The sequence below is a fragment of the Pipistrellus hanaki genome (assembly GCF_964339955.1).
Source record: "Pipistrellus hanaki genome assembly, chromosome: 21".
In the NCBI taxonomy this organism is placed as follows: Eukaryota; Metazoa; Chordata; class Mammalia; order Chiroptera; family Vespertilionidae; genus Pipistrellus; species Pipistrellus hanaki.
In genome coordinates this window covers 357,389-378,466 of record NC_140523.1, presented here as the reverse complement: position 1 = coordinate 378,466, position 21,078 = coordinate 357,389, and the positions used below count along the sequence as shown (strand labels likewise).

General features: G+C 60.8%; 2 protein-coding genes across 2 annotated transcripts in view; both read right to left on the bottom strand.

Annotated features, from left to right (window-relative positions):
• Positions 1–247: 247 nt before the first annotated feature.
• On the bottom strand, positions 248–6,701 carry LOC311614501 (transient receptor potential cation channel subfamily M member 1-like; the record flags this gene model as incomplete). Its single annotated transcript, XM_084869351.1, is given in 6 exon segments — positions 248–426; positions 2,134–2,212; positions 2,214–2,306; positions 4,637–4,761; positions 5,623–5,836; positions 6,657–6,701. Coding segments are annotated over 6 exon segments (693 nt in total). The 5' UTR covers positions 6,660–6,701.
• Positions 6,702–12,738: 6,037 nt separating this feature from the next.
• OTUD7A (OTU deubiquitinase 7A) overlaps positions 12,739–21,078 on the bottom strand; it is a gene marked incomplete at its 3' end in the record, with an annotated part of 44,248 nt that continues 35,908 nt past the window's right edge. Inside the window, exons 14-15 of the mRNA XM_084868979.1 lie at positions 13,093–13,204; positions 12,739–12,880 (exon numbers count right to left, since the gene is read on the bottom strand). Coding sequence (XP_084725105.1) covers positions 12,739–12,880; positions 13,093–13,204 — 254 coding nt within the window. The remainder of the gene's footprint in view (positions 12,881–13,092; positions 13,205–21,078) is intronic.

Here is a 21,078-nt window from a genome sequence, read left to right as displayed (position 1 = left end):
AGATCAGGGCCTCCGGCCGGGGAGAAGCCTGCCACCCAGGTACGCGCCCCCTTGACCGGGAATCGAACCCGGGACCCTCAGTCCGCAGGCTGACGCTCTACCCACTGAGCCGCACCGGTTTCGGCCAATAAAATAGATTTAAAACAGAAAACATCCCTCCCTGAAGCTTCTCGGGAGCGACCTGGGCGCCCAGCCCCGCCCCGGCCCGGCCCCCGGCCCCCGGCCCCCGCCCCCCGCGGGCGGAGTCCTACCCTCCGTCCTCGCAGTACTTGTGCGCGAAGGACAGGATGTCGGAGGCCCGGCCGCTGCCGTCGCACACCACCACCGGCACCGGGGGCTCCTCCCGCAGGTACTCCAGCACCACCGAGAAGACGTTGGGGCCGCCCTCCACCACCAGGCCCACCACGGGCACGCCCTGGCCCAGGCCTGCAACACACCGCCCGCGGCCGTCACTGTCACCGCCCCACGCCCGCCCGCCCGGCCGCCCGCCCGCCCGGCCCCTGGCAGGGAGCCCTCCGATCCACTGTCAGGGAGGGGGCGAGGGAGGGCGAGGGAGAGAGGAGCATCGATGGGAGGGAGACACGGCCCTGGGCTGGGGATCGAGCCTGCAGCCGCGGGCCGCGTCCTTGGCTGCAAATGGGACCTGCGCCCTCCGGTCTGCGGGTCAGCGACCTACCCACTGAGCCGCACTGGCCAGGGCTCATTTATTTATTTATTTAAATATATTTCATTGTTGGTTTTTTTTTTGTTTTTTTTTACGGAGAGGAAGGGAGAGGGAGAGAGGGTTAGAAACATCGATGATGAGAGAGAAACATCGACCAGCCGCCTCTTGCACGCCCCCCACTGGGGATGTGCCCGCAACCAAGGTCCGTGCCCTTGACCCGGAATCGAACCCGGGACCCTTCCGTCTGCAGGGCCGACGCTCTATCCACTGAGCCACACCGGTTTCGGCTTTTATTTTTTTAATGGACCCAGATGACATGGCCCCACCCAGCCTCTGAGTCTCCCAACCCAAGACGGTCGTGGCAGGAACATGGCGGCCGCATCTCCTTCTTCCTCCGGAAACAGGGTGGGTGGGCGAGGCCGGACCCCAAGGCCCGCGCTGGGAGGGGGCCGGCCGAGCGCCCCTTTGCCGTCCCCGCCCCGCTTCGAGCCCGAGGCAAAGGATGACAAAGGGAAGCCCGGCGGGCCCGGGGAGCACGGAACACGCCCGGGGAGCACGGACACGCCCGGGAGCACGGAACACGCCAGGGAGCACGGGACACGCCCGGGGAGCACGGAACACGCCCGGGGAGCACGGAACATGCCCGGGAGCACGGAACACCCCAGGAGGGAGGGAACATGGAGAGGGATGCGCCCGTCGCCGGCCGGCTCTCTGAGGAGGCCTGCAGCCGCCCCACGGCCATGTGAGATGTCCCTCTGACTGTCCTGCACTCCTGGTCCTTTCACAGGAGCCCATAGGGCCCGCCGGCGTGGCCGTGGTGAGTGACAGCCTAGGAGCCAGGAGGTCAGGGTTCCATGCCCGGGTCAGGGCACAGGCCCAGGCTGTGGGCTCCATTCCCAGCAGGAAGCAGCCGGTCCGTGATTCTCTCTCATCATTGATGCTTCTCTCTCTCCCTTGCTCTCTGAAATCAATAAGAATATATTTTTAAGAAAGAAAGAAAGAGAGAGAGGAGAGAGAGAGAGAGAGGAAGGAGGGGAGGAAGGAAGGAAGGAAGGAAGGAAGGAAGGAAGGAAGAGCCCTGACCGGTGTGGCTCAGTGGGTAGAGCGTCGGCCTGCGGACTCAGGATCCCAGATTTGATTCCGGTCAAGGACATGAACCTTGGTTGCGGGCATATCCCCAGGTAGGGGCGTGCAGGAGGCAGCTGATGGATGTTTCTCTCTCATTGATGTTTCTAACTCCCTCTCCCTCTCCCTTCCTCTCTGTAAAAAAAATCAATAAAAAAAAATATATTTTTAAAAAGAATATATTTGAAAGAAAGGAAGAAGGAAAGAAAGAAGGAAGGAAGGAAGTCAAGTCAAATCATTTTCTGTGGATCTAACAGGAGCGAGGCCCGGGGGGTGGCGTGGCTGTGGCCATGGCCGTGGCCATGGCCGTGGCATGGCGTGGCCGCAGCCGTGGCCGCACTCACGCGTGTTGATCTTCTGCAGGGAGATGTGCTTCTCCAGCTGCCGCCGCAGCTTCGCCTCGGCGCCGTAGCGGCCCAGCGTGGCCGTTGTCGGCCAGGACGAAGTGGGTGTGGGAGGAGTTGAGCACGGACAGCTTGCTCAGCGGGTTGGACATGGTCTGGTAGAGCCGGGTCACCTGGCGAGAGGCAGGGCCCGTCAGAGCCACGTGTCCCCCGAGGGTCCCAGTGCCCGCCTCAGGGTGCGTTTCCGCCTGCTGTCCCCTCCCCACCCTTTCTCTGATGGGCTTTTATTTCTTTTAATGCCTATATTACATTATTATTATTTAAAAATATATGTCATTGATTTTTTACAGAGAGGAAGGGAGAGGGATAGAGAGTCAGAAACATCGATGGGAGAGAAACATCCATCAGCTGCCTCCCTACTGGGGACATGCCCGCAACCAAGGTGCATGCCCTTGACCGGAATCGAACCTGGGACCCTTCAGTCCACAAGCTGACGCTCTATCCACTGAGCCAAACCGGTTTCATTGGATTCAGAAAGAGGAGAGGGAGATGGAGAGAGAGAGAAACATTGATGATGAGAGAGAATCCTGGATCGGCTGCCTCCTGGGGATGGAGCCCACAACCCGGGCCTGTGCCCTGACCGGGAATTGAACCAGTGACCTCCTGGTTCCTAGGTCAGCATGCAATCACGGAGCCATGCCGGCCGGGCTGAGGCATAAATTTCTTTTGGAAAATGCCAGCCCAGCCATTGTACTCCTGGGCATCGATGGCCAAGAAATGAAAACATATCTTAACACAAAATCCCATGGGTAGCCCAGACCCATGGCTCAGTGGTTGAGAGTCAACCTAGGAACCAGGAGGTCCCGGTTCGATTCCCGGTCAAGGGCACAGGCCCGGGTTGCAGGCTCCATCCCCAGGAGGCGGGCGTGCAGGAGGCAGCTGATCCGTAATTTCTCTCCTCATGGATGTTTCTCTCTCCCTATTGCTCTCCCTTCATCTCTCTCTAAAAATAACAATAATAATAGCCGAAACTGGTGTGGCTCAGTGGATAGAGCGTCGGCCTGCAGACTGAAAGGTCCTGGGTTCGATTCCAGTCAAGGGCATGGACCTTGGTTGCGGGCACATCCCCAGTGGGGGGCGTGCAGGAGGCGCCTGGTCGATGTTTCTCTCTCATCGGTGTTTCTAACTCCCTATCCCTCTCCTTTCCTCTCTGTACAAAATCAAGAAGATATATATAAAAAAATAAAATAAAATAATAAAATAAAAATAATAATAACAAATTAAATAAACAAGCAGATAACCCCGTGGAATTAAAAGGCCCCGGTGGGGACGTCCCGTCAGCTCGGCGAGGCCTCGGTCACGTGGCCGCAGGAAGGGGGAAGGGTGGACGGGGGCCACCCAGGGGGACCCCCCAGAGGACAGACCTGGACCGTCTCTGAGTGGAGGCGTCCAGAAATGAGGACAGGGACCTGTGGCCGGAGGCGGTGGCCGGTCGGTGTTGGGGGGGACGGGGGATGGGAGAGGGAGAGGAGGAAGGGGGACGGGGGATGAGGGAGGGGAGGGAGGAGGAGGAGGGGGACGGGGGATGAGGAGGGAGAGGGAGGAGGAGGAGGGGGACGGGGGATGAGGAGGGAGAGGGAGGAGGAGGAGGAGGGGGACGGGGGATGAGGAGGGAGAGGGAGGAGGAGGAGGGGGGACGGGGGATGAGGAGGGAGAGGGAGGAGGAGGAGGGGGGACGGGGGATGAGGAGGGAGAGGGAGGGAGGAGGAAGGGGGACGGGGGATGAGGAGGGAGAGGGAGGAGGAGGAGGGGGACGGGGGATGAGGAGGGAGAGGAGGAGGAGGAGGGGGACGGGGATGAGGAGGGAGAGGGAGGAGGAGGAGGAGGGGGACGGGGGATGAGGAGGGAGAGGGAGGAGGAGGAGGGGGGACGGGGGATGAGGAGGGAGAGGGAGGAGGAGGAGGGGGGACGGGGGATGAGGAGGGAGAGGGAGGAGGAGGAAGGGGGACGGGGGATGAGGAGGGAGAGGGAGGAGGAGGAGGGGGGACGGGGGATGAGGAGGGAGAGGGAGGAGGAGGAGGGGGACGGGGGATGAGGAGGGAGAGGGAGGAGGAGGAGGGGGGACGGGGGATGAGGAGGGAGAGGGAGGAGGAGGAGGGGGGACGGGGATGGGGGAGGGAGGAGGAGGAGGGGGACGGGGGATGGGGGAGGGAGGAGGAGGAGGGGGACGGGGGATGAGGAGGGAGAGGAGGAGGAGGAGGGGGGACGGGGGATGAGGAGGGAGAGGGAGGAGGAGGAGGGGGACGGGGGATGAGGAGGGAGAGGGAGGAGGAGGAGGGGGACGGGGATGAGGAGGGAGAGGGAGGAGGAGGAGGGGGACAGGGGATGAGGAGGAGAGGGGAGGAGGAGGAGGGGGACGGGGGATGAGGAGGGAGAGGGAGGAGGAGGAGGGGGGACGGGGGATGAGGAGGGAGAGGGAGGAGGAGGAGGAGGGGGCACTCACGTCCCGCCCCAGCAGGTCCTCCTTGTTCTCCACCAGGCCCCAGGGCGCGATGCCGATGGCGCAGACGCGGCCGCGGGAGGTGGAGGCGTGCTCCTTCAGCGCGTCCCCGACGTGGCTGATGACCCCTGCGGGCGCGGGGGCCGTGAGGAAGGCCTGTCCGTCCCCGTCCCCGCCGGGGGCAGGTCACGCTGGGGGCTGGCCACCCCGCTCCCCGGGGGCCCCTGAGGAAGGCCTGTCCGTCCCGGCCCCCGCCGGGGGCAGGTCACGCTGGGGACCGGGCGGGGGGGGAGAGGGGGCCCCTTCTCCGGGCCACCCCGCTCCCCGGGGGGCCGGTGGGGACAGGGTGGTCTCCATCACCGAGCGAAGGCACCGGCTCGGGGGCCTGGGAGCCAGGAGGTCAGGGTTCGAGTCCCGGTCAGGGCACAGGCCCGGGCTGTGGGCTCCATCCCCAGTGGGGGGCGTGCAGGAGGCAGCCGGTCCATGACTCTCTCTCCTCATGGATGTTTTTCTCTCTCTCTCTCCCTCCCTCCCTCTCCCTCTCCTTCTGCAATCAATAATATATATATTTATATATTTATTTATTTATTTACATTATTTTTTTCCCTTTTCTTTTTAATCTTCCCTCGAAGACATTTTCCCATTGATTTTTAGGGAGAGTGGAAGGAGAGAGAAAGACAGAGAGACACATCGATGGCTGCCTCCTGCACGCGCTCCGACCAGGGACCCAGCCGGGCAGGAGCCTGCCCTTGCCCGGAATCGAACCCGGGGCCCTTCCGTCCACCGGCCGACGCTCTCCACCCACCGAGCCAAACCCGCTCGGGCAATACAAACAGATTTCTCCTCCTTTCTTCCTTACAGTACGTATTTTAAAAAACAAAAGCGCAAACAGCCGTCCCTCTCGGCCAGCCCCCGGGACCCCCAGCCCCGGGTCCGTGTGTGTGTGTGTGTGTGTGTGTCCGCGGCCGGGCCGGGGACCGGGCGCTCACCCGTGCTGACGCCGCCGGTGAAGATCCAGGCGCCCGTGGTCACCGCGGCCTTCACCAGGCCCTTGCCGAACACCTGCTTGAGCTTGGGCGGCAGCGGGAAGGCCTGCAGGCCGCCGTGCACCGAGATGAGCAGCTTGGGCAGCTCCAGCTGCCAGTCCTTCACCATGAGGTGCAGCAGCGCGTCCGGCTTCGTGTCGTGGGCCACGCGGACGTACTGCGGGAGGGACGGGGGCTCAGCGGGGCCGGGAGGGGCCGGGGGCCGGGGCCCGTGTCCAAGCCGGGGCCCGCCTGCCCGGCCTGTCCAGCCTGCGTGGCTGCGTGCTGGAGCGTCGACCTTTGAACCGGGAGGTCAGAGGTCAATGTCTAGTTCAGGGCACAGGCCTGGGTTGCGGGGTCCATCCCCGGTTGGGGGCGTGCTGGAGGCGGCCGGTCCCTGTTTCTCTCTCATCGATGTTTCTATGTTGTTGTTTTTTTAATTTCAAACAGCAATTGTTGTTGTTTTTGTTTTTAAAATATATTTTATTGATTCTTTACAGAGAGGAAGAGAGAGGGAGAGAGAGAGCTAGAAACATCGATGATGAGAGAGAAACATCCATCAGCTGCCTCCTGCACGCCCCCCACACTGGGGATGTGCCCGCCACCAAGGTCCATGCTCTTGACCGGAATCGAACCCGGGACCCTTCAGTCTGCAGGCCGACGCTCTGTCCACGGAGCCACACCGGTTTCAGCCAAACAGCAGTTTTTATATAAGACACAGATGCTTCAGAAGAAGACCATACCATTTCCGAAAGGATAATGATTTGGACAGAAGAGAATATGCAATTTAAGTTTACTTTTAGAATATATATATATATATATAGATGACATTTAAATTATTTTGTTGATAAAAGTTTTCAAAGATGAACGTAAAATAATTAATAGGGATCTAGCTACAGCACTTTATTTATGTATGAATAAATCTTCATTGTTCAGATTATTAGAATTGTTTTCCTTTTTCCTCCTCCCCCAAAGCTCCCCTCGGCCTGGCCCCTCACCATGGCTTTGTTGCAGTAGCCGCCGCCCTGGAACTCCAGCGTGCCGTAGGCGTCGGTCGGGTAGGCCTGGGTGTGTCTGGCCACTGACCACTTCTCCGGGGGCCCCTCCGGCTCTCGGCTCTCCTCCCCATTTTTGGCGGGCGCCACGCCAGGTGGAGGCGGGACGTGCAGGCTGATGAGCTGGCCGCAGCAACACCTGGCGACAGAGGCAAAACAGCGCACTCTCTCTCTCTCTCTCTGTCTCTCTCTCTCTCTCTCTCTATCAGTGTTTCTCTCTCTCACTCCCCCTTTCACTCTATCTGAAAGTCAATGCGGAAAAAATATCCTTGGGCGAGGCAACTGGTGGGCCCAGGGCGGGTCTGGGCCATGGTTTTTGTTTTTTAATTTTTTAAAAATATACTTTATTGATATTCTTACTGAGAAGAAGGGAGAGGGATAGAGAGCTAGACACATCGATGAGAGAGAAACATCCATCAGCCACCTCCCGCACACCTCCTACTGGGGATGTGCCCACCACCAAGGCCCATGCCCTTGACTGGAATCGAGCCCGGGACCCCTCAGTCCACAGGCTGATGCTCTATCCACTTAGCCACACGGGCCAGGCCTGGGCCGTGGTTACCTGCTGGGGTCCTTGGTGCTGGGCACCACGCAGACGCACTCCCGCCGGCAGAAGGTCCTCTCGATCCACGCCTTCTGTCCCTGGAAGACACGGAGGGGTGGCCGTGAGGCCCGGGTCTCCCCCGCCCCGCTCAGCCTCCGCGCTCCCCCTCCTCCCTCTCCGTCGTCACAGGCACCCCCCCTCCCCAGGACGGTCCCCGTGGACCGGCCGGCATGTGGCTCAGTGGGCAGGGCGCCGTCCGGCCTGCGGACCCCAAAGGGCCCCGGGTTCCCAGGTTCAATCCCCGGGCGAGTCTGTGTGAAGAAGTGGCGTTGGAAGAAGTTTGCGTTGAAAGCATGTGGCTCTCCGAAGAGATGCCCATCGCTGTGCCGTGGACAGTTGGCTCTGCGGACTCATCAGGAGTTTGCCCCCGACCGCTGTTCTGGGCCACGCCCACCCGCTGGGGAGGACCCTGCCGTGAGGGGTGGGGAGGGGGGCTGGGGCTGGGGTAGAGTGATGGGGGACGGGGAGACTCTGAGGGGCAGGCGGGGCCCGGACCACAGGACGTGGCTTGGGGCCTGGGCATGTGCAGCCTCGGACGTGGCTTCTGAAAAGGCCCGGGTGAGAGTCTGTTTACTCCTCCGCCCGGTGGCCACACAGGGACCCGGCCTGACCCCTTCAGGCAGAGAATCACCATCGCCGGGATCCTCGGTGCGGCCCAGTGGTTAGCGCGCCAGCCCCGGCACCTGAGAGCGGCATCAGGTTCGAGTCCCCGGTCCAGGGCAGGTCCCTGGGTGGCAGCTCCATTCCTGGCTGGGGTGTGTGTGTGTGTGTGTGAGGAGGGCCACCCACCCACGGCGTCTCTACGTAAACATTCAAAACCACGACTCGGCTAAAATCTCATCTCGTCTGCTGGTGTTGTCATCGACGCTGGCTACACCAGGAACGGGGGCCAGCGAGGTGGGATCAGGACCTGGATTAGCTAACTGGTTCAATTAACGGTCGATGATCAACCGTGAGCCAGTCTAGCCAGCGCCACCCGCCGATGGGAGCAGCCTGACCCAGGCTGGCTCGTCCCGTCTGCGTACAGACTCGATCTCCTCGGTGGATTTAATCACCTTAGCTCAATCTCGTTAACCTCGTTAGGACCTAATCAGCTCAGTGCACACTCGCTGATCTCCTCTGGTGACAGAAAATCAATGAAGTCATCCCAGCGCCCGTCTGGCTCCGTGGATGGAAAGGTCCCGGGTTCGATTCCGGTTGAGGACACAGGCCCAGGTGGCAGGCTCGACCCCCAGTGTGGGGCCTGCAGGAGGCAGCCGGTCCATGATCCTCTCTCATCATGGATGTTTCTCTCTCTCTCTCCTGCTCCCTTCCTCTCTGACATCGATAAAAATATAGAAGAAGAAGGAGAAGAAGAAGAAGAAGGAGGAGGAGGAGGAGGAGGAGGAGGAGGAGGAGGAGGAGGAGGAGAAGCCGCCAGCTTGTTGGGGCTGGGTGGTGACTGGCTGACACAGGGCTTGTCCGCTGGGAATCACCCAGCACCCTGGCCTCCCCCAGACCCCCGTGCAGCCGGCCTCGGCGGGAGAGGAGCTGGAGGCCACGGGGGCCCAGCCCTCGCCGAGCAGAGCCGCCCGAGCTTACCTGGGCCCGGGGCCGAGCCGGGAGGTGCAGCCTGCCTCCTCCTCCTCCTCCTCCTCCTCCTCCTCCTCCTCCTCGGCCGGGCAGGAAGCCGGCCGAGGAGGACCCTCCCTTTAAGGGCGCGCACAGGAGCGGCATGTGAGCGCCCGCGTCCAGCCCGCATGATCCCGGCCTGGCCCGGCCCCGTGACCTCCCTCCCTCGCTCCCTCCCTCCCTCCAGGGCGCCCGGCCGCCCACGTGGCCTCCCAGGGACACTGCCCGGGGCCCGGACAGGAGGGGGGCAGGCCCTTCCCTTTGAAGCGACCCCCAGCCGCCCTCCCCGGCCGGCCCTGCCCCGGCCAGACACGTCAGTGCGGCTGCATCACGGAGAGGATCAGAGGATCCGAGGATCCGGTGCCTCGTGGCGGCCGAGTCAGAGGTCACGGTGACACCGCTCTGAATGCCCCGTGAGTCCCACCGGACTGGCCCTCGGCGCCCGGGGGGGGGGGCAGAGCCCCCGACGGACCCGCCCCGGCAGCAGCCGGCGGGCCCTCCGCGGCCGCCCCACACAGCCACGCCGGGAGCCGTGTGCGGCCGTGGGCACGTCATTCCGGCCGCAGAACGGCGGTGACCGCCCGCTCCTCTCCCCCTCCTCCTTCCTCCCGGACCCCGTGTCTCCGTGAGGGTCAGGCCAGCGGGGCGCATGTGTGCAGAGAGGGAGCGGGGAGTCTGTGACCCGGGCCGCACACTCATCCGGCCACGGAGCCGGCGCGGCTTCAGAGGCCTCTGCGCTCTTTTTTAAATTATTTTTTTAAATATGTCTTATTGATTTTTTTTAATATATATATTTTATTGATTTGTTACAGAGAGGAAGAGAGAGGGATAGAGAGCTAGAAACATCAATGAGAGAATCATCGATCAGCTGCCTCTTGCACACCCCCTACTGGGGATGTGCCTGCAACCAAGGTACATGCCGTTGACCGGAATCGAACCCGGGACCCTTCAGTCCATAGGCGGCGCTCTATCCACTGAGCAACACCGGTTTTGGCTGCCTCTGCGTTCCTGCCCAGGCAGGCGTGTCTCATTGGGTGAGCATCGACCATGAGCCCGGAGGTCACCGGTTTGATTCCCACACCTTCCCTGGTTGTGGGCCCCCATCCCCCGTGGGGGGCGTGCAGGAGGCAGCCGATCCGAGATTCTCTGTCATCCCGGATGCTTCTCTCTCTCTCTGTCTGAAATCAATGTTAAAACACACATTTTTTGCCAAAACCGGTTGTGGCTCAGTGGATAGAGCATCAGCCTGTGGTCTGAAGGGTCCCGGGTTTGATTCCGGTCAAGGGCATGTGCCTTGGTTTCGGGGACATCCCCGGTAGGGGGTGTTCAGGAGGCAGCTGATGGATGTTCTGACTCTCTATCCCCTCTCCCTCCTTTCTGTAAAAAATAAATAAAATATATATATATATATATGTGTGTGTATTTAAAAAACACACACATTTTTTTAAAAAAAGATTTATTCTCCTTAGCAATCCCTGAATCACCCCTCCCGCGTACCCCAAACCCACCCGCCAGCCCACCTCTCTGACTCCCGGCTTTCCTGAGGGTCTGAAAGAGTTTCCTTTTGACCAGAGCCCAGCACGGCCACCGCACCCCCCTCTCCCCCGGGCCAGCCCGCTGCTCTGAACACTAAGTGGTCCTGGGCCGCCAGCCCAGCCCTCTGCTGCCCCCGCCTGGCCACGCTGCAGTCTGCGCTGGGGCGGACGGCCCAGGAGGTGGAGGGAGACAGAGGGGGTGCAGGACAGGGAGAGAGGACCCCTGAGCCGGCTCCCCACCTCTGTATGATTCTCCCGAGATCCTAAGCGGACGGCTTAGCCCAGACGGCGGTGTTAGGTCTGTAAGTCGCTTAAGAGGCCGCGGGGCCCAGGATACCACGGCCGGCTCTCGGCGGCTCAGCGGCCGGCCTGCGGGTCCGGGTTTTATCCGGGACATTAATCAATCAGAGCTGACATTAGGGGGCATCAGCCCGCCAGCTGCCGCCCTCCCCCGCCCCGTCCCCGGCCCTCATGCATGTCCACTCGGTCAGCACCCTCCACCCTGTCCAGGGGTGTGCTCTTCCTCCCCGCGCCCTCTGTGACCCCCCTCTTTAAAAAATACATTTTTATTGATCTCAGAGAGGGAGGGAGAGGGAGGGAGGGAGGGAGGGAGAGAGGCATCCATGATGAGAGGGAACCACGGATCAGCTGCCTCCTGCACGCACCACACGGGGGATGGAGCCCGCAGCCCGGGCCTGTGCCGTGAGCGGGTAATTGAACCCGGACCTCCTGGTTCCCAGGCCGATGCTCAGCCAACAGGGCCACACCGGCCGGGCTGGTTTGCAATCTTTTAAAAAAATATATATTTTACTGATTTTTTTACAGAGAGGAAGGGAAAGGGATAGAGAGAAACATCGATCAGCTGCCACCTGCACACCCCCTACTGGGGATGTGCCACAACCCAGGTACATGCCCTTGAACCTGGATCGAACTTGAGACCCTTGAGTCTGCAGGCTGACGCTATTCCACTGAGCCACACCGGTTTTGGTTTGATTGATTTTTTTTTTGTGTGGAAGCGACAGGGAAAGACAGAGAGAGGAAACATCGATGTGAGAAGAGAAACACATCGATGGGCCGCCCCCGATCGGGCCCAGGCCTGGCCGGGGGTGGGGTGGAGAGGAGGGGAGAGGAGCCTGCCACCGAGGGACACGCTCTTGACCAGAATCGAAACCCGTGACCCCACGGTCGGTCCGCAGGCTGACGGCGCGCTGCCCACTGAGCCACCCCGGCCGGCAGGGGCCCACTCACCTTCTGCGACCCTGAGGTGGAGCTCCGGAGCGAGCCCCGCTTGAAGGAGCTGCTCATCTTCCTCGGGGAGCCCATGGCCGTCTCCGGCACCCCCACACACACACAGCGGGGCAGCCCCCCGGCCCGGACACGGAGCCCCGGGGCCTGGCCAGGCGGCTGCCGCTGGTCAGCCCGGGAGCATCGCACTGGCCAGCCCGCAGGCTCCCGTCCGCCTATAACATCTGGCGTCGTCGTAATCCCCCCCACTCCCCCCACCGAGGGGCAGGGGCCGCCGATTTAGCAAATGGACAGCAAATCTACCCCGGCCAGGCCAGGCGGAGGCTGCAGAGCAGGGGGGGGGGTATTCATGGGCGGGGGATTGGGGATCCAGAGAGGCAGCCCCGACAGGCTGGCGTCCGAGCCCCCCACGCCCACGTGAGCACCGAGCCCGGCCTCGGCTCAGGCTCCCTCCCCCACGTCCCCTGCTGATTGGGCGGCGAGGAGATGAACGAGATAAATATATATATATATTTAATTTTAATATATTTTATTGATATTTTACAGAGAGGAAGGGAGAGGGAGGAGAGAGCTAGAAACATCGATGGGAGAGAAACATCCATCAGCTGCTCCTGCACACCCCCCACCGGGGATGTGCCCGCAACCAAGGTCCATGCCCTTGACCGGAATCGAACTGGGACCCTCGAGTCTGCAGGCTGACGCTCTATCCACTGAGCCACACCACCTAGGACTCCATTGATTTTTTGAGAGAGTAGTAGAGAGGAGAGACACAAGAGAGAGAGAAACATGGATGTGCAAGAAACACATCGATGGCTTTGGTTGCCTCTTGCACACACCCCTCACCTCCCCCCAACCAGGGCCCCTGCCACGAGGTCCGTGCCCTTGACTGGAATCGAACCCGGGGCCCTTCCGTCCCCGAGGCGGCGGCGGCGGCGGGAGGGCTCTTGTCCAGGCTTAAGCGTCCTGCATTTTGGAGCCTCCTCTCGCGGATTAAAGGATGGCCAGCAGCCGGCCGGCCGGCGGGGCCTGCTCAGAGCGGGCCCCGGAATGGAAGCAGGAGGGGTGGGGGGTGAGCCGAGGGGGCGGTAGGGCCCTTCTGGGCGGCCGACCGCTGGCCCTGCTCCTTGTCCGTGTCCTCGCTGTCCTGCCCCGTCCCGTCTTCTGCCCGGGTTCTGCGCGGAGTGGAAGAGGATTATTCTGAATTTTTGCCAGGTCCATTCAGAGGCCTCTGGTTTTTTGTTTGTTTGGTTGTTTGTTTTTATGATCGGAGTCTGGGGGTTTGTTCTGTGGCTCTGACTGAGCCCTCTCTCCCGGTCCTTCACGGCCCCTGTCATGTTTCTGTCGTGTTCTGTGCAGGAGAGAGAGTCACCCTCCCGGTCCTCACGGGCTGGCTGCTTCCTCCACGGCACACACCCGCCCCCGCCGGCCCGCGGCGAAGATCCGGAGGGCACGCCCGTCTGGCTGCCTGGCCCGCTGCAGCATCCAGCATCGCCGGCCTGCGAGCCAGGAGGTCAGGGTTCGACTCCTGTCAGGGCACAGGCCAGGGGTGCCGGCTGGATCCCCAGTAGGGGGCCGGGATCCATGATTCTCTCTCATCGTGGATGCTCCTCTCTCTCTCTCTCTCCCTCTTCTTTCCTCTATGAAATCGACACAAATATATTTTTAAAAAATAATTTAAAAAAATACCTTTGTAAAGGATGCGCCCTCTGTGGGGCTCGGCTGGACGGTCCTTTTCGGGGGAACCTGCAGTCTGGCTCCCTCTGGTGTCCGGGTGTGGCACTGCAGGTTCTCTGCAGCTGCCATGCATTGGGGGGGAGCTGGCTTTTGGCCTGTGTGGGGTCCCCTCCCGACCCACCCCCTGTCCCAGCATCGAAGGGGTGATGGTCCCATCAGTGCTCGGTAATTTTAAATATATATATTTACTGATTCCAGAGAGGAAGGGGCGGGGGAGAGAGAGAGAGAGAGAGAGGGAGAGACATGACGGAGGGAGTCATGGATGGGCTGCCTCCTGCACGCCCCACACGGGGGATGGAGCCCACGGCCTGGGCCTGTGCCCTGGCCGGGAACCGAACCCTGACCTGACCTCCCGGTTCCCAGGCCGACGCTCAGCCGCGAGGGGGCGGCTCCCCCGGTTCTGGAGTCCTGGTCCGTCCCTCTCCTCCTCCCACGCGGCTCCAGGGCATGGCTGGACTCGACGGGATTTGGCGACGGGGCGTCAGCAGACGAGGCGCGAGCGGAGGCTTGCACGGCCCTGGCCCCTCGGGGCCTGCCCTCTCCTGCCAGCAGGAAGCAAGCCCAGCTGGCCCCCGGCAAGAGGCCGGCCCACGGGCAGAGCGTGAGCGAGGCCGGAGAGAGAGAGAGAGAGAGAGAGAGAGAGAGAGAGAGAGAGAGAGGAGCGTTCGGCCTGCCCCAGCCCCAGTTGCCAGCCACGAATCAGGTCCTCAGAGGCCACTGCTGTGCCCAGCAGGCAGACGACAACAGTGGATAAGGCCTGGGACCCGGAACTACTTACACGTGAACGTACTGAGGCGGGGGCCCAGCTGGCCAGGCTCCGTGGCTGAGCGTCCGCCTGTGAACCAGGCGGTTGTGAGTTTGACTCCCCGTCAGGGCCACGGGCCCAGGTTGCGGGCTGGATCCCCAGGGGCGGGGGGCGTGCAGGAGGCAGACGATCCATGATTCTCTCGCCTCATGGATGTTTCTATCTCTCTCCCTCTCCCTTCCTCTCTAAAATCAATTAAAAACAAACAAACAAACAAAACAATATCGCCCTGGCTGGTTTGGCTCAGTGGATAGAGCGTTGGCCTGCAGACAGAAAGGTCCCAGGTTCGATTCCGGTCAAGGGCATGGACCTTGGTTGCGGGCATATCCCCAGTAGGGGGTGTGCAAGAGGCAGCTGATGCATGTTTCTCTCTTCCCTCTCTCCCCTCTCTCTGTAAAAAAAAAAAAATCAATATAAAATATATTTTTTTAAAAAAAGATGTTTTAAAAGCAAACAAATAAATATCTATAATAATAAAAGCATGATATGCTAGTTAGACGGGACAGCTAGACAAGCTTCTGGACTGAAGCCGGGGCTGCGAGGGCCGAGCCCCCTTGCAGGAATTCCGTGCACCGGCCTCCAGTGTACGTTAAAGAAAACCCCAAAAACCGCATTCACGTGGCCTCTCTCCCACACACTGGCCAGGAGCAGAGTCTTCGTGATCATCCCCCGGAGCCTGACGCCTGAGTCTCCTCTGTCCGCCCCGGGCGTGTGGGGCCCAGCCGGGTGACCATGTGCAGCCGGCCGCACACAGACATGAAAGGGAGCTGCCTCCCGGCCTCATTATCCAGCGCCGGCTTCCCGAGACCCCGGAGCCTCCGAACGCAGCCGGAGCCGGCGGGAGGAAGGGAGATCGGAGGAGATAGCCGGGCCTGTGGCCACAGAGTCAGACAGGCACGGAGCCCGGCTGCAGGGGGTGGGAGATGCTGCTCCTAGAGACCGGCAGGCCCAGACTCCCCCCGGGGGTTTCCTGAGATCTCCAGCAGGGGCAGGGGGGGGGGACCTCAGATCTCTAGCTTGTTTGTTTGGAGTGTGTGTGTGTGTGTTTATTTTTAAAAATATATTTTATTGATTTTTTACAGGGAGGAAGGGAGAGGGACAGAGAGTCAGAAACATCGATGAGAGAGAAACATCGACCAGCTGCCTCCTGCACACCCTGCTACTGCCCAGGCGGGCCGGACCCCACCCATGCATGAATTCATGCACTGGGCCTCTAAAAAATATATATACACTGAGCGGCCAGATTATTATGCCTTCAGAGATCATACTAATCTGGCCACTCAGTGTGTGTGTGTGTGTGTGTGTGTGTGTGTGTGTGTGTATATATATATATATATATATATTATATATATATATATATTTAAAAAAAGAAACAGCCAAACTGGTGTGGCTCAGTGGGTAGAGCCTCGGCCTGTGGACTGAAGGGTCCCGGGTTTGATTCCAGTTAAGAGCATGCACCCCTGGATGCGGGCACATCCCCAGTGGGGGGCGTGCAGGAGGCAGCTGATGGATGTTTCTCTCTCATCGATGTTTCCAACTCTCTCTCCCTCTCTGTAAAAAATCAATAAAAATATTTAAAAAAAATAAAAAATAGAAAGGAATGGCGATGCGCATGAATCATGCGGTGGACAATGGCCGTTTCCCGGGCCCGGCATCTCAGAGTGTCCTCCAGCCGGGATGCTGGGGACCGGTCCCCGGAGGCCCCGTGGGGTGAGGCCGGGCCGGGGGCAGCCCCGGGGGGCGGTGTCTGGCTCAGGCCTCGGTCGGTGGCCCCGGAGAAGGCCGGGCCGCCTGCAGGGGTCCCAGCTGCACAGAGAGACCCGTTCGTCCGTCCATCCGAGGCGGACCGAATAAACACTGGCCGCTAAAAACGGCGACAGGGGCCGCTGGAGACGGGAGGAGAAGGGCCCTGTGGTCGGAGGGCGGGGCCTGTGTGTGGGGCCCGGGCACAGCCCGGCGTCCGGAGGGAACTGCCTTCTGTCCACAAAACTCGGCCTGACCCCCGGCCCTCCTCCTCCTCTGCGGCTCTCAGGCCCGTCTGGAAGGGGCTTGCTTTTCCTTGTTTCTCTCTTTCTATAAAATTTATTTTATAGATTTTCACAGAGAGGAAGGACGAGGGAGGGAAACAATCCAGGGTGAGAGAGAATCATTGATCAGCCGCCTCCTGCACACCCCTCACTGGGGAGGGAGCCCTCGACCCGGGCCTGTGCCCTGACCGGGAATCGAACCCTGACCTCCTGGCTCCTTGGTCGACGCTCAGCCGCTGAGGCAGGCCGGCCGGGCCCTGCTCACCACCATTCCTGGGAGAGGAGCAGGGACTCCCTTTTGGGGGTCCTAAGGGGTGCGATCAGACTTCCCCCTCCAGACCCTGGAGCGGGTGTGGGCCCCACACAGAGCGACCCACTGAAACCCTGCCCGGCCCGCCTGGCTCCGTGGCTGAGCGTCAGTCACCCTTGCAGACGAAGGGCCCGGGTTCGATTCCCGGTCCAGGGCACAGGCCCGGGTTTCCGGCTCCATCCACCCCCCCCCAGGAGGCAGCCGGCCCAGGATTCCCTCTCCTCATGGTCGTTTCTCTCCCGCTCCCTCTCTCTTCCTCTGGGACGGGGCCTCCTTCTGCACTGCAGGGCGCATGGGGAGGAGGGGGTGACAGATCCGAGGGCGGCAGGCCGCTGAGAGCCAGGGGGTGCAGAAGGCTCCAGCTCAGCCCGGAGTCCGGCTGAACCCATCCTCAGCCTCCCTCTTGGCAGATCCCCTCCTCCTCCTCCTCCTCCTCCTCCTCCTCCTCCTCCTCCTCCCCCCCTCTCCCTGCGGGCCGGGGCGGGCGGCTGTGTCTGACCTGGCAGGAGAGGGGGAAAGGGGGGGGGACTGTGAATAATTGATGCCCACTCTAATGTTTCACCCCATTGTCATCCGCCCCCCGAGAAACACAAGCCCTGTGTGCGGCCGGCCAGGCCCCGGACAAAGCCCGTTTGATCGCCCCCCACCCCTGCTCCCCAGGCCTCAGGTCTGTGGGGCTCCCTGCCGCCCCCCCCCGGCCCCCCACTCGCCCCCAGCCCATGGGCAGTGACAATCGTGCTGTGTTCTCCGCCGCCCTCCCTCGGGGACAGAGCGGGGAGGGCCGCCTCGCTGCCACCCCCCTGCACCCCCCACCCCGTGGCCTGCGTGTGGCGTGTGCAGCCCGTGTCCGGCTGGTGCTGGGTGCCCGCCTGGCACACCCCTCTCGGCTATAAACACGGGCTCTCCTCACCCAGACAGGCCGGGAGCGGGTCCCCCGGGCCCTCGGGGAGCGCCAGGTGCTGGGGGCGAGGAGGAGGAGATGGGGAGCACGGAGGGGGGAGGAGGGGACACCCTAGCAGGGGTCTTCAAACTACGGCCCGCGGGCCACATGCGGCCCGCACAGGAGTCTGATCCGGCCCGCCAGGTTTTTTGGGCAGTGAGCGCAGCCGAGGTGTTACAGTAGGAATTAGTAGTTCATATAGTCCGGCCCTCCAGCTCTCTGAGGGACCGTGATCTGGCCCCCACTTAAAAAGTTTGAGGACCCCTGCCCTAGGGACTCCCCAAGAGCCCAGCCCTGTGTGCCTTTTTTTATAAAAATTTTTTATTTTAAAAAAAATATATATTTTATTGATTTTTTTACAGAAAGGAAGGGAGAGAGATAGAAAGCTAGAATCATCATCGATCAGCTGCCTTCTGCACACCCCCTCCTGGGGATGTGCCTGCAACTAAGGTCCATGCCCCTTGACCGGAATCGGACCCAGGACCCCTCGGTCCATAGGCCGACGCTCTATCCACGGAGCCAAACGGGTTTCGGCTCTCTTTAATTTAAAAAAAAATATTTTTTTAGTCCTAACCGGTGTGGCTCCATGGATAGAGCCTCCGCCTGCGGACGGAAGGGTCCCGGGTTCGATTCCCGGTCAAGGGCACAGGCCCGGGGTTGCAGGCTTGATCCCCAGTAGGGGGGCCTGCAGGAGGCAGCCGATGAGTGTTTCTCTCTCCTCACGGATGCATCTCTCTCCTTTGCCCTCTGTGAAACCAATACAAAAAAAAATCAGTAAAACATATTTTAAAATATATCTTTCATTGACTTCAGAGAGGGAGAAGGAGAGAGACACATCCGTGAGGAGAGAGCATCCTGGATCGGCTGCCTCCTGCACGCCCCCCGCTGGGAACGGAGCCTGCAACCCGGGCCTGTGCCCTGACCTGGAATCGAACCCGGGCCTTCCGTCCGCAGGCGGAGGCTCTATCCACTGAGCCACACCAGCCAGGCCTCGCTCTTTCTTTCTTTCTTCCTTCCTTCCTTCCTTCCTTCCTTCCTTCCTTCCTTCCTTCCTTCCTTCCTTTCTTTCTTTCTTTCTTTCTTTCTTTCTTTCTTTCTTTCTTTTTCTTTCTTTCTTCTTTCTTTCCTTCCTTCCTTCCTTCTCTTTCTCTCTCTCTCTCTCTCTCTCTCTCTCTCTCTCTCTCTCTCTCTCTCTCTCTCTTTCTCTCTTTCTTTCTTTCTTTCTTTTTTAAATGAATCCTCACCAGAGGACATTTCCCGTTGATGTTTAGAGCGAGGGAAAGACAGAGAGATCGATGTGAGAGAGACGGGTCGATCGGTGGGTGGGCTGCCCCGGCCGGTGAGGTGCCTGCCCCCTCTGGGCCCGGGGCCGGCCCCCAGAAGGGCCATCTGCGTCCCTATAATCGGTGCCGTGTGATCAGCGCTGTCTTCCAGGTTTCTCACCGCGTGGGAACAGCCGCTAAAAATACCCCCCTGTTTCCGAACGCCCCCGGACCATGTGTTTCCGTCCCCGCTCCCCCCTCCGCAGCCCGGCCGAGCTGGCAGCCGCTCCTTCCTCCGCTGCCCGGCTGGCGGCCGGCTCGGTCCCCGTGGCCGCGGGAGACGGACGGCAGCCCAGCCGGTGTGGCCCAGTGGTTGGGCACCGTCCTGTGCACCAGGAGGAGGTCAATCAGGGCAGCAGCCCAGGCTGCCGGCTCCGACTCTGGGGCCGGAGCGGGGGGGAGGGGGGGGCCCACACACAGGAGGCGGCCCACTGACGTTTCATTCTCACCCGGACGTTTCTCTCTCCTTCGCTCTCCCTTCCTCTCTGAACATCAATACAAAGTCCTTTAAAATATATATATATATATATATATATATATATATATATATATATATATATTATTGATTTTTTACAGAGAGGAAGGGAGAGGGATAGAGAGCTAGAAACAGCGATGAGAGAGAAACAGCCATCAGCTGCCTCCTGCACACCCCCCACTGGGGATGTGCCCGCAACCAAGGCTCATGCCCTTGACCAGAATCGAACCTGGGACCCTTCAGTCCGCAGGCCGATGCTCTATCCACTGAGCCAAACCAGTTTCGGCAATACAGAGTCTTAAAAAAAAAAGAAAAGAATCTCGCCCTGACCGGTGTGGCTCTTTGGACAGAACATCGGCCTGCAGACTGAAGGGTCGGGGTTCGATTCCGGTCAAGGGTATGGACCCTAGTTGCGGGCACATCCCCAGTGGGGGGTGTGCAGGAGGCGGCTGATTGGTGATTCTCTCTCATCGATGTCTCTAGCTCTCCCTCCCTCTCCCTTCCTCTCTGTAAAAAAATCAATAAAATCCGTTAAAAAAAGAAGAGAAAAGAGAAAAGACCTCTCACCTGGCGGGGATCTGCACAGGAGGGACCTGGGGGCGCCCCTGGGAATGGGGCGCGCCCCCCCCCGGGGAGCAGACAGAGCCGCCAGCCCTCAGAAGACCCCAGCCCGTTGCTTACCCACAGGCCTTTGCACACCTCCAGCCCGCTCACCTGCAAGCTGCCCATCTGGCACCACCTTCTGCCACCTCCGCTGCCATCTTTGTCCTCCCACCCACCATCAGCAGCCGGCCTATGGGGGCGGGGGTGTGTGTGTGGGTGCAGAGCAGGTGTTTGTGGGTGCCCTGCGGCTCTCCTCCAGGAGTCAGGCCGGTCCCTGCTGAACGGCGGGGAGCGGGGGGGCCTCGGGGAGGGACCCCCTGGATGTTTGGCTCCCGGGAAAAAGGAGGAGGAGGAGGCAGCTGCTCTGGGTTCTGGCTGGATGGAGCCTGTCTCCACAGGAGCTGCCAGCTGCCCCGGGCGCCCTCCGCCCTGACCTGTCCTGGCAGCAGGCAGCGGCCTTATCAGATGCCCCCCCCCCCCAGGCCGGAGCCCGCACGCCCGTCTGCTCCTCAGAGGCCTGCCCGGGGCCTGGGACACAGACACCGGGGCTCTGGAGAGGGCAGAGAGGCGACCCCACTTCCTCCCCACCCCCGGGTTAGTCCCATTTATTTTATTTTATTTAAAATATATTTTATTGAATTTTTACAGAGAGGAAGGGAGAGGATAGAGAATTAGAAACATCGATGAGAGAGAAACATCGACCAGCTGCCTCCTGCACCCCCCCCCCCACTGGGGATGTACCTGCCACCAAGGCACATGCCCTTGGCCGGAATCGAACCCGGGACCCTTCAGTCCGCAGGCCGACGCTCTATCCCCTGAGCCGCACCGGTTTCAGCCTCCTTTGTCCTCTTTTTAAAGAACACCTTTCAGCACCATTTCTTTTTTATTTCTATTGGTTTCCGAGAAGGAGAGAGAGAGAAACATCCACGGGGAGCCCGGGCTGGTTGGCTCAGGGGTGGCAGGGGCACGGCTGCTGCCCTTCACCCTGAAGCAGTCACCGCGTCTCCGGGGCGGAAAGGACACCAGTCCCAGCGCTCTGGAGCTGATACCAGCCCGGACAGAAACAAGGGCTTCGCGCTGTCTTTGTGCCCAGATCCCAGTGACAACCGGGAATTACCCCTCCTCCGCCCTCTCCCGCCCCCTCCTCTCCGGCG